The sequence below is a fragment of the Bos mutus genome, chromosome X (assembly GCF_027580195.1).
Source record: "Bos mutus isolate GX-2022 chromosome X, NWIPB_WYAK_1.1, whole genome shotgun sequence".
Lineage (NCBI taxonomy): Eukaryota > Metazoa > Chordata > Mammalia > Artiodactyla > Bovidae > Bos > Bos mutus.
Genome location: NC_091646.1, coordinates 94,555,506 through 94,567,842, shown reverse-complemented (window position 1 = coordinate 94,567,842; position 12,337 = coordinate 94,555,506). Strand labels below are relative to the sequence as shown.

Here is a 12,337-nt window from a genome sequence, read left to right as displayed (position 1 = left end):
CATCTAGTGCTGAATGCCTGTCAGAGCATGGGTGAAATGCTGTTGGAAATACAGAGGAAACAGAATACAGAGCCACCTAGTGATTATTGTAGCACTTCAAAGCAGACATATCCAGTAGGAGGGGTCAATTTTGCTTAGATGTTTCATAAATCTAAAATAGTTCCAGTTTTCAAATAGCATCAAATTTTATTTCATCCTATGGCTCTTGATCCTCTCTAAAACAAAGGTTAGTAAACCATGGCCTATGGGCCAAATTCTGCTTACCACCAATTTTTGTACAGCATATGAGTTAACAGTGGTTTTTACATGTTTGCATAGTTGGGAAAAAAAAAAAAGAAAATTTTGTGACATGAAGATTTTGGTGCCCATAGTTTCATGGAAACATGACCATGCCTGTTTGTTTATATGTTGTGTGTGATTGCTTTAGAGCTGTGACAAAACAGCTGAGTAGTCAAAGCTGTATGTAGCACACAAAACCTAAAATATTTATTATTTGGCTCTTTACAGAAAAAAAAAATTGTTGACCCCTTGCTCTAAAATAATGGGCTTCCCCGGTGGCTTAGTAGTAAAGAATCCACCTGCCAATGTGGGAGATTCCAGAGACACTGGTTAGATCCCTAGGTCAGGAATATCCCTTGGAGGAGAAAATGGAAACCCACTCCAGTATTCTTACCTGGAGAATCCCATGGACAGAGGATCTTGGTGGGCTACAGTCTGTAGGGTCCCAAACAATCTGACACACAACTTAATGACTAGACATTCTTTGGTATGCATATGTTCTAAAATATTTTGGATTTTGGAAAACAACCCAAGATAAAACAATACATTCATGTATTCTATTTAATATGTGCAATATATGTATTTATATGTCTCTGTATATCTATAGGCCTATTTCTAGTTTCTGTAATACATCTACATGTTGTGGTATTTATTCAGTTCCAATAAAACATGACTTTCCATAAATACAGGATACCATTCTTTTGCATAGTTTCACCCTCAGTGAGTCTAGGATACAGGCTTCCTGTTAAAGCTCCACTATTTTTCCCTTTATCCCTTTGTTCATGGATGCTCCACACCTGCGCCTAAGGGCCCAGAGCCTGCAAAACATTCCTACTGCCCAGAGCCTTGCATCCTGCATGGTTCCAGGTGTTTCACACCATCTGGGTGATTTCTTTACAAAGGCCCTGCAGGGGTGAGGAATTGTAAATCACCACTTGGCTTTTCCAAAGGGTTTACAAAAGGTATGGAAATCCTATTAGCATTGCCTGAGAACTGGCCAGCCCCCATCTTTCCTGTCTGGAGACTTTGATAGCATAATGTCTCTATAAAATGGAAACAGGCCCAAAAGGAAGATAAAGATGCAATGGTAAAGGTTAGAAAATGCCAATAAAATTAGTCTAAGAAATATGCAGACATTATGGCTGCCTTTGACATGCAAAGAAGGAAGAATGGAAAATTTCAGGAAGGAGATGAATTAATGTAGCATTTGCTGCTCTGGACATTAGGCTCTTATGCTTGCAACAAAATGATTGTCAAACATACTTGAGATTTGTCTGGTACTTATCTTCTCAGACTTACCTGATTTCTAGAATTCATTTGTATTTGGTTTGTAAAGTATTGAGACATAGCAAAATACCTTTTAAGAGGCATTGCTTTTGCTGATAATTATTTAAGTTTTTATTCTTCCTTTTGTTTTACAACCTTAGTATCACTAATACCTGTGATTTGTGAGGATAATACAAAAAAATTTTTATGTACATAGAGTATCTTATGGAAATTTTGTCAGGGCCTCTGCTCTAACTTCTCTGGCCCAATGGAAGATAGTCTTCATCAATATTCCTGTCAGTACTGTCAACTGAAAAAAAAAAAAAAAAAAGCAGAATGTGAGAGTTGTGAGTTAAGTTTTATTTGGGGCCTAATGAGGTCTATGAAGGCACGAGGAAAAAGAGACGACAGAAGATGAGAGGGTTGGATGGCATTGTCGACTCAATGGACATGATTTTGCGTAAACTCTGGGAGTTGGAGAGGGTCAGGGAGGCCCGGCGTGCTGCAGTCCATGGGGTTGCAAAGTGTAGGACATGACTGAGCAACTGAACTGAACTGAACTGACGTCTATCACCCAGGAGACAGTGTCAACTAAGAAACGATGTACAACTTGAGAGTTAAGTTTTATTTGGGGCAAAATGAATTACACCTTCTAAGCCCCATGAGTGGGCTGTTGTCCTAACATTGGATATGAACAACACAAGTGCTAACAAAGCAAAAGACTACTGGCAAAGGGTGCCTAGGCTGAGAGCAGCAGGGTAAGGGAACCCAGAACTGCTCTGCCATGTGGCTCACAGTCTCAGGTTTTACAGTAATGATGTTAGCTTTCCGGGTTGTCTCTGGCCAGTCATCTTGCTGGATTCTAGTGTGAAGATTTCTGGGAGGTTGGCAGGACATATCATCTCCTCATTCTTCCTTTTGGCCCCTCTAAAATTCTTCCAGGTTAGTGTTGCAAGACAAATTGTGGACTGGTGTCTCCTCCCTCCTTTTGGCTCCTCACACATTCTCCTTGGTAGTTTTCTACATGCTTTATCAGGACCCACTGTTGTGAGACAACTCAGGCAAGTGGTTATTATTTTGCCTGACCAAGAGGGGGCGATTTCAGTCAACCGTCTTGGGAATCAAATGATTCCCAAGGAACATACATAAGGATACAGAAATAAACAGGTCCTGTCAAACTGGAAAAAAAAATGAATGAGTTTGCTCAAATTCATGCCCCTTGAGTTGATGATGCCATCCACCCTTATCCTCTGTCACCCCTTCTCAACCTGCCTTCAATCTTTTCCAGCATTGGGGTCTTTTCCAGTGAGTCCGCTCTTTGCATCAGGTGGCCAAAGTATCAGAATTTCAGCTTCAGCAACAGTCCTTCCAGTGAAGTTTCAGGACTGATTTCCTATAGGATGGACTGGTTGGATCTCTTTGCTGTCCAAAGGACTCTCAAGAGTTTTCTCCAACAAAACATTCCGAAAGCATCAATTCTTTGGTGCTCAGGCTTCATTATGGTCCAACTGTTGCAGGAAGGGGGGCCCCTTCCAGGGCCTGAAACTGGGCTCTTGTCTAACACTCGGAAATGAATTGTCCGAGGAGACACATGTGCTGACAAAGCAAGAGATTTTATTGGGAAAGGGCACCCAGGTGGAGAGCAGTAGGGTAAGGGAACCCAGGAGAACTGCTCTGCTGCATGACTCACAGTCTCGGGTTTTATGGTGATGGGATTAGTTTCCGGGTGGTCTTTGGCCAATCATTCTAATTCACAGTCTTTCCTGGTGGCACACTGTTGGAGTTTTCCCTCCGGGACTTGGAAATGGCGAACCTGAAAGAACAACACTTGGACAGTCTCTGCAAGGACTGACAAGTTTATTTTTGCAGTCGAGCCTTTTTATAGGAACGAGGAACAAAGAGCTTAGAGCATACGGCCAGCAGAGCACGTACGAGGCTAAGACATAATCAGTAAAAGATACTTCAAGGAACAGTGCAGTCTTAACGACCCATGTGTTTATTCATGACTCATTTTCTCAAGCAACGTCTTTAATGTTTAATTGTTAAATCTTGGCACCGAGCATAGCCAAAGGCAGGAAATGTTTTTCAGCTATCAGTACATAATGCCTGGGTACTTCTGGCCCTTCGCTATTTTCCCATGGACCTTCTCCTTCAAGGCTATTTTGCACTGTGCCTCCCAACACACATGCATCACTCAGCCAAGATGGATGCTAGTGAGAGGGATTCTGGGAAGTGGACAGACACCCGGTGTCTCCTTTCAACTTTTCCCAAACTCTTCCCATTGGTGGTGGCTTATTAGTCTTACTAGATGCAGACCTCCATTAACTGGGATTTAACATTTTTTGAAATATCTTTTTTTCCCTAAGGTTATCCTCATTTTTATCAAATATAATCAAATTAAGGGTGGTTTGTTTGCAAAATAGGTCTGTTCTCACTAATTTTGGTCTGATGGTTTATATAACCATAATTGATTATAGACTTTTTATCTTGCTGAAACATTTATAGAGTCTCAGACTGAACTTTTAAAATAAAACAAGGCTGAGAAACTCACACCAAAGTCTTACACAGATTTTGCCTAACAAATCTAGGTGAATTCTTCCCTTTTTAAGGTCTCAAAAATTTCTTGAGATTTTTGTACCCATGAGATAACCTTCCTAACTCATTTGATAAACTTACTGGAAACCTAAGAATTTCCAATTTTTGAAGGAGTCAGATAGAGAGAAAATATAATTGTTTTGCTTATAATGTTTAATTTTACCAAAGTATTGTCATAATTAGTTTGAGAGGAAGGTTTTCCCTACTCCCTGAAAACCCGTAATTTTTCAGATAGAAACCATTTCATTCAGTCCTTTTGTTAACTTTTGTGAAGTCATCAGGTTTTCCATTAGAATACCAGGACATATCAGAATGTTAAGAACTCCATCTAATTTCTAGGATATCTGTATTAGTAATTTTACCATACATTATAATATGAGCAGATTTATTACTCATTTGATAATGTTTTTCATGTAATTTAACCAACCAGATAAACACAGTTTAATATCTCTCTTTGGGATGTTTCAGGGGCCCTCTGAAGCACCCCAAAGTTAGCTAGAGGTCAAAAGAACTTCAAAAGAATTCTATTTAGGAAGTTTTATCAAAAAGATCAATTAAAAGGGTTTAGAACATTTGGTCAGATATAGTCAATGTTGATGGGTGTATCATTTAGCTTGTTGATATGGCACAATAGGCCTAAATACCAAGGCCCAAGGTCTACTGAAAGTCTGCTCCACCATCTTGGACCTAGTTGACTCTAACCACTTTTCTTATGGCTGTGTCCTTTCTAACAAAATCGATTTATCTAATTGTAATCCAACTTTAGAAAATCCTGATCATGCATAACTCTTTTTAGTATTTTTTTCATACCTTTTTCTTTCTTTCTTTTTTTTTACTGAAAACATACTTCCTACTTTCCTTTAGCAATCAAGAACTAACTTTTATATTAGCATTTTCTAAATCAGTGAGCATAAATACCAGTGTTAATTTCTAAAACCCTTGCTTTCTTAGAACATTTTAGGATGGCATCAAACATTATTCATTTATAGTCCCAAATCTCTTTAATTTCTCTGTAAAAGGAAATTAGTGTTTAGTAGTAAATGTTTCAAAATCTTATTTTATTTGGAAATGACCTAACTATTCAATAGACTTCAACACTTTAATTTGGCACAACCCTTAGAAATTTAAGTTATGCCAATCTGGAGAGACTATTTTAGACAGATATTTCTAAAGAATAATTATTCTTAATAGAGTTTATATAAAAGCTCATATCTCATTTACATTTTTTAGAAGTTTCCTCACTTGAGGTAATTTCCTTGTTGACAAACTTGTAACAGATATAATATTTAACTTATATCAAACCTAGGTACAATGAAAATATTCTACTTAATGTTAATTACTCTAAGACATGTCTATATTAGATAGGTCAACAAACATTAATATCAGGTATTTAATACTGAATATTTCCCAGTTCACATGAACCTGGAATTTATTGTTTAATTTAGAATTATTTGATTTGTAAGCGCTTACCTTTTTTTAAGCCAAATAAATAGAGCCCATTTACAAATTAACCTCAAAAATATTACCCAGAGACAAAGACATACCAAGACATATTTAGACAGACACAGTGCAAGATCTAGCTTCATTTTCTAAGTTTAGTCATGAATTAGATATTACAATATAAAATTTACTAGTTTATTAAAAAAAAAGTTGAAATAAATAAAATTTTTAAAGTCTTTTCCCCTCAGTCTCAGGAGTTAGAGATGGTCTAGATAAGTGTTCCTGAGAGCCCTGGTCTCAAGGCACAGGTAAAGAAAATCAAGTTCTAACAAAATGGCGGCAGGTCTAAACCAAATGGTGGCCAGACAAAGCAAAATGGCCATCAAAGATCATAACACAGAACACAGTGTTAAAACACACACATATAAACCTGGCAGTCCTCATCAGACACTCCCTTAAATACAAGAATACAGTCTCTCAGAAAACCTCCTATAGAGACACAGAACTTCAGATCCAAGTACTAACATCAAAGATTTCAAAGCGAGGAAAGGAAGCCAGGTTGAAAGAAGGGGCAGGAGGCGGGAGAAGGGGGTGAAAGGGGTGGCCTTACACACGTCTCCTGCCACCTACAGATACCCAGGCATTATAGGACTTTACCCTGGGCCTCCAGAGAAGGGAGGACTGGAACTCGGCCCTACCAGAAATCAGAACCAGAATTCGAGTTCTCTGCCAAGAGGAGGTGATCAGTCTCCAATCCTCAGCTCAGGCTGAGGCCCTTCGACCAGATTCCTGTGTCCAGGACTGGGGGACTAGAAAAACGGGGAAGGATAGGAAGGGTTAAGGAGAGGAAAGAGAGAGGGAAGGAGAGAGAGGTCAATAGTCTCTTGTTGCTTACCGGTCAGGGCGCTCTGGACAGTTGTCCACATCAGGAGGAGACCAGGGACAAAGGGTCCCAGTTGTGGCTGCTGGGTCTGGTCCATCAGCAGGCAAGCTGGCCCCTGAGTACCCCGAAGAGGGATTTGGCCAAGCTGACTTCTGGACCCCCCATCGTGCTACCCAGAATTAAGCAGTAACATTTCACATAAAGTGAAAACCCCCTTCATTTCAACCCTTGCCCAACCCCATCCCCTTCACTTTTTCCCCAGATCAACCCCAATCATGATTTTCAGGCCATGTTTTGATACTTTAACTCTGCTCAGGCATCCACACTCACCAGGGCCCCAGACCACGCCCCACCCAACATTGTTTTACTAGGGGAGGATTGATTTTGTGTTTTCCATGGTCCCATGGAACACCTTCCCTCTCCACCAATGGAGATCCTAAGCTGCATGTGGACAGGGCCTGGGTAGCTGGAGAGACTCTTGTAACCTGTTTTAAAGTTTAAAAGTGAGAGATTTGCACATACAAATTAGAGACGTTTATTTATGCATCAACTATTAACTTTATTTGAAGAACCAATAGCTTTATGTGAAGAACTGCCAAAACTGCAAGAAAAAAACTTCAGTGAAGTTTTTCTGCAAGGGCAATACTGCAGACTTCATGGCAGGCAGGGTGACCCTGGGCAGTCACCCGGGACTCAGGGGAAAGTCCAGTCTAGGATCAGTCCTCCTTGTTCGCCGTCGCCCAAGGTGAGCTTGTCAGAGAAGTACCCTGCCAGGCTGCCTTCCGGGGACCCCACGTTGCTCAGCTTGCTGACATGGTCTCCCAGCTCCTTGATGAACTTGACCTGCTGGTCCAGGTAGCCGGTCTCCAGGAAGTCGCACAGATGGGCGTCGCTGCTGTCGGTGGCCAGCTTGTGCAGGTCGAGCAGGCTCTGGTTGACGCACTTCTCCAGGTGCAGGGTGTCTTGCATGGCCTGGAGTGCACTCTCCCACTGCTGGGTCTCGGGCTTTCTGATGTCGAGGAAGGAGACGCGGCCCCCACGCCGGTTCTGCAGGAACATCAGGCTCTCGGCTGTTTTGCTGTGCTCGTGAGAGCGGAGCAGGAAGAAGTGGTGGAAGTGCTTCAAGGCCACATCATCACGGTCGAGGTAGAAGGCCAGGGCCAGGCACTGGAAGGAGGCGTGGAACTCCAGGGCGGCGTGGCTGTTGAGCACGGCCTCACACTCAAGGCGGTAGTTCTGACGAACCTGTGAGGGCGGTGTGGGCATCATGGTGGGCGGCTCCAAGGCCCAGGGAATGGCGGCTCGGTCAGCGGGGGCGCGGGCTGGCATCGGCGGGGGCGCGAGCGCCAGCGGCCTCCTCGGAGCCTTCCCATGGTGGACGATGTGGTGGCCGGAGGCGGGCTCCGGGCCAGACGACAGGTGGCTGGGTGCGGGCTCTGGGATGGATGGGTAATGGCGTCTGTTGGGCCGGGTCAGTGCCTGGGCTTGAGATTGGTTAAGGAAGAGGTCACGTGGATGGGCGGGATCCGTGGGCAGGCGGGGTCTATGGTCTTGACCCTCCTTCTTTCTGCCTGGTGACGTAATGGCTGTTGAGAAGGGACTATAAGACAATTTCAGCAATCAGCTCCTGGGAAATAACCCAGAAAAACTCCACTCCTTGTCTCTCTCCAGGTCCTTCTCACCTCTCTACTTTCTGATTCAAGTGAAATAGTCAGACTACAGTGTGTAGAAACTAGTCTCCTGAGGGGCTGATGAGAGGCTGGATAACATGTCATTTATGTGTGGAAGAAGCCCCTTCAGGGTGGGCTTTGACCAATGAGAAAGGGGGCTGGAGAGAGCCTGTAAGATAAATACCAATGCCACCCTCTTCCACACTGCCAAGTGACCTGAGGAATGCTTTCAGATTCTAAACCTCTAGACAAGCCTGTTCAGTGAGTGATCTGGTGAGTCACTGTGGCTCATTGGGAAGCAGTGGCCAGCGTGATAAACACATAAGATTACATTTCTTCACATCTTTCCGTGCCTGATGTTTCCTTTTTTTCACCCTTATTGCTGTGAGTTCACACATTCTAACAAAATCAGCATCTTAACAGCATTTAAGCTGAGTCTCAGTCTCTGTTTTCTAAAAATCAAGGCTCAAACTCCTGTGTTCGTCATTCTGGGAATCTGTTATATGCCTTATTAAATATTATTTTATTTTCTCATATATTTTATACCTATTAGTTCTTTGAGAATTTCCTCTCTCTTCCTTTACTAGCTGGTTGTCATTTCTGTCCTCCCTTGGTCCTATAGTGTTGCGGCAGGATTGTTTTGATTACTTAACCATCTCTCTAATTTGTTTTGATTATTCTATTAATTTATTGGATCATTTTCTAATTTGCTATTCAGCAGATGGCAGCCCACCAGGCCTATTTCTACTATTGCCATTTCCTTCTCCAGTTTATTGTAAAAGTGAAGTCACTCAGTTTTATTCCCATGGACTGAGCCCACCACTCCTCAGTCCATGGGCTTTTCCATGCAAGAGTACTTTTCATTTTTCATTCTGATCTCTAGTTTATTTTTATTTGAAAATATTGATATAAATATAAATATATATATATATATACATTTTTTTACTGCCTGAGTATATTAAGAGTATTTATTCTGAAGTTTTGTTCTTACTCTACTAATGCTTTATCTTTGAGTGTTAGTAAGGTTTTTTGTTATGTATTTTTATTTTGAAATATTCTCAAAGTTTCAGAAAAGTTGCAAGGATAGTGCAAAGAACTTGTAGTTTCTGAACCATTGGAGAATAAGTCGTTGACCTGATGTTTCATCAGCTGAAATACATTAGTGTCTAATTTGTGAAAATATGGAAATTCTCCTGTAGCTACAACAGGCAAAATTGAGGAATGAACAGTGATGCATTACTACCATCGAATAGTCAGATGCCATTCAAGTTTTTCCCAGTTATCCCCCAAATGCTTATGCAGTAAAAGGACCCAATTAGAATCTCATGCTACAGTTAGTTATCATGACTGTTAGCTTCCTTCAGTCTGGCGTAATTCTTGAGTCTCTCCTTGTCTTGCATGCCTTGCCACTTTTCAGAATCATAAGCCGGTTATTTTGTAGAATGTTTCTGACTTTCAGCTTGTGTAATATTTTAAGTATAAGGACTCTTTTTTTCATTTATTCAGTTTGATATTTCTTCTTGATAGTTTATTTTTTCAAGGTTTTCTTCAAACATTTGATGATTTTTAATTCATGATTGGTTTTTAGATTCCTTTTTAAACATTCAGCTGTGTGAATTTAGAAAGCTGGGGAGATAAGAGGGGGGACAACTTCTACTCTGGCCGGTCATTAGTGAAATTGGAGAGAATCAACTCATATTTTTGATGAACTGCTGGTTTTGGATTTTCCTTGTTCTTCCCAGGTTTTTCTACTCACCTGTGGGTACTGTCCTAACCTGTGACAGAAGCTTCCACACATCCTGCTCTGATCTAAAAGCATTTACCCCCGCTCTTGCTACTGCTCGGTGTGGGGACTAGGAAGCAGCTGTGGGCAACTGTATGTGTACTTCCTGTGATATCCAGCTAATCACCTTCTTACATGTGTCCAGGCTCAAGGCTGAAGGACCCTATGCATAATTGGAGATAGTAGAGCCAAGCATATTCTATCTAATTAATCAGTTCAGAACCTGCCTAGTAACATTTGGAAGTGTGTTATGTTCCCAGTGAGTTTGTATTGCTGAGGAGGGCCCAGCAACATTTATATACAGCATTCATATGGCTTCTTCCTTTCTTTGAACAAGCATGACAGGAAAAATAATCAGAGATGAGGGCCAAAAGCCACAATCCAAACTCCAAAAACTTCCTTGTGTTGAGAACATAAAACAGAAATCTGCAAGTTGGGGCATTCACAGAGAGGTGGTTGGTGATCTAGAAGTTGTTCAAAAACTTAAGAGCCACCTCATCAACTTGAATGTTCTAGGGAAAATGGATGGACCATCACAGAAGTCACTTAAAATCTTTAATTTCTTCATCTAAAAAAATAAGATTAAAAAACTCAAGCTTCTAGCAAAAATAAATATGTAGAACACATGCAAATTGGGAAGTTCCATACAAAAAGTATTGTATTGAAATTGTCACAGGGGAAGGCAGAGGATACATCACTAAAATGCATTGTCTAAACTGTGTAATACCATGGCCAATTAATTTTACTAACTATTAAAGATGAATAACTTGGGAAAGAGGAAGTCAAAGGTTGGTTGCGTCTTCCTTAGTTCAGTTCAGTTACTCAGTCATGTCCGAATCTTTGCAGCCCCGTGAATCGCAGCACCCCAGGCCTCGCTGTCCATCACCAGCTCCTGCAGTTCACTCAGACTGACGTCCATAGAGTCAGTGATGCCATCCAGCCATCTCATCCTCTGTCATCCCCTTCTCCTCCTGCCCCCAATCCCTCCCAGCATCAGAGTCTTTTCCAGTGAGTCAACTCTTCCCATCAGGTGGCCAAAGTATTGGAGTTTCAGCTTTGGCATCATTCCTTCCAAAGAAATTCCAGGGCTAATCTCCTTCAGAATGTACTGGTTGGATCTCCTTGCAGTCCAAGAGACTCTCAAGAGTCTTCTCCCATGCTACAGTTGAAAAGCATCAATTCTTCTGTGCTCAGCTTTCTTCACAGTCCAACTCTTACATCCATACATGACCACAGGAAAAACCATAGCCTTGACTAGACGGACCGTTGTTGGCAAAGTAACGTCTCTGCTTTTGCATATGCTATCTAGGTTGGTCATAACTTTTCTTCCAAGGAGTAAGCATCTTTTAATTTGATGGCTGCAGTCACCATCTGCCGTGATTTTGGAGCCCAAAAAATAAAGTCTGACACTGTTTCCACTGTTCCACCATCTATTTCCCATGAAGTGATGGGAACAGATGCCATGATCTTCGTTTTCTGAATGTTGACTTTTAAGCCAACTTTTTCACTCTCCTCTTTCACCTTCATCAAGAGGCTTTTTAGTTCCTCTTCACTTTCTGCCGTAAGGTTGGTGTCATCTGCAGATCTGTTATTGATATTTCTCCTGGCAATCTTGATTCCAGCTTGTGCTTCCTTCAGCCCAGCATTTCTCATGATGTACTCTGCATATAAGTTAAATAAGCGGGGTGACAATATACAGCCTTGACTTACTCCTTTTCCTATGTGGAACCAGTCTGTTGTTCCATGTCCAGTTCTAACTGTTGCTTCCTGACCTGCATACAAATTTCTCAAGAGGCAGATCAAATCTCTTGAAGAAAATTCCACAGTTTATTGTGATCAACACAGTCAAAGGCTTTGGCATAGTCAATAAAGCAGAAATAGATGTTTTTCTGGAACTTTCTTGCTTTTTCGATGATCTAGCAGATGTTGGCAATTTGGTCTCCGGTTCCTCTGCCTTTCCTAAAAGCAACTTGAACATCAGCAAGTTCACGGTTCACGTATTGCTGAAGCCTGGCTTGGAGAATTTTGAGCATTACTTTACTAGCGTGTGAGATGAGTGCAATTGTGTGGTAGTTTCAGCATTCTTTGGCAAGACTAGAGATCTATTCAAGAAAATTAGAGATACCAAGGGAACATTTCATGCAAAGATAGGCTCGATAAAGGACAGAAATGGTATGGACCTAACAGAAGCAGAAGATATTAAGAAGAGGTGGCAAGAATACACAGAAGAACTGTACAAAAAAGATCTTCATGACCCAGATAATCACGATGGTGTGATCACTCACCTAGAGCCAGACATCCTGGAGTGTGAAGTCAAGTGGGCCTTAGAAAGCATCACTACGAACAAAGCTAGTGGAGGTGATGGAATTCCAGTTGAGCTATTTCAAATCCTGAAAGATGATGCGGTGAAAGTGCTGCACT

The 12,337-nt window shown here is 41.5% G+C and overlaps 1 protein-coding gene and 1 long non-coding RNA gene across 2 annotated transcripts in view; one reads left to right on the top strand and one right to left on the bottom strand.

The window, feature by feature from the left end:
- LOC138986409 (uncharacterized) overlaps nt 1–12,337 on the top strand; it is a 47,162-nt gene that overhangs the window by 24,581 nt on the left and 10,244 nt on the right. The window lies entirely within an intron of this gene.
- Nucleotides 7,157–7,729, bottom strand: LOC102283089 (ferritin heavy chain). The gene has a single exon (XM_005911061.2). The coding sequence runs from the start codon at nt 7,727–7,729 to the stop codon at nt 7,157–7,159; it is 573 nt and encodes a 190-aa protein (XP_005911123.2).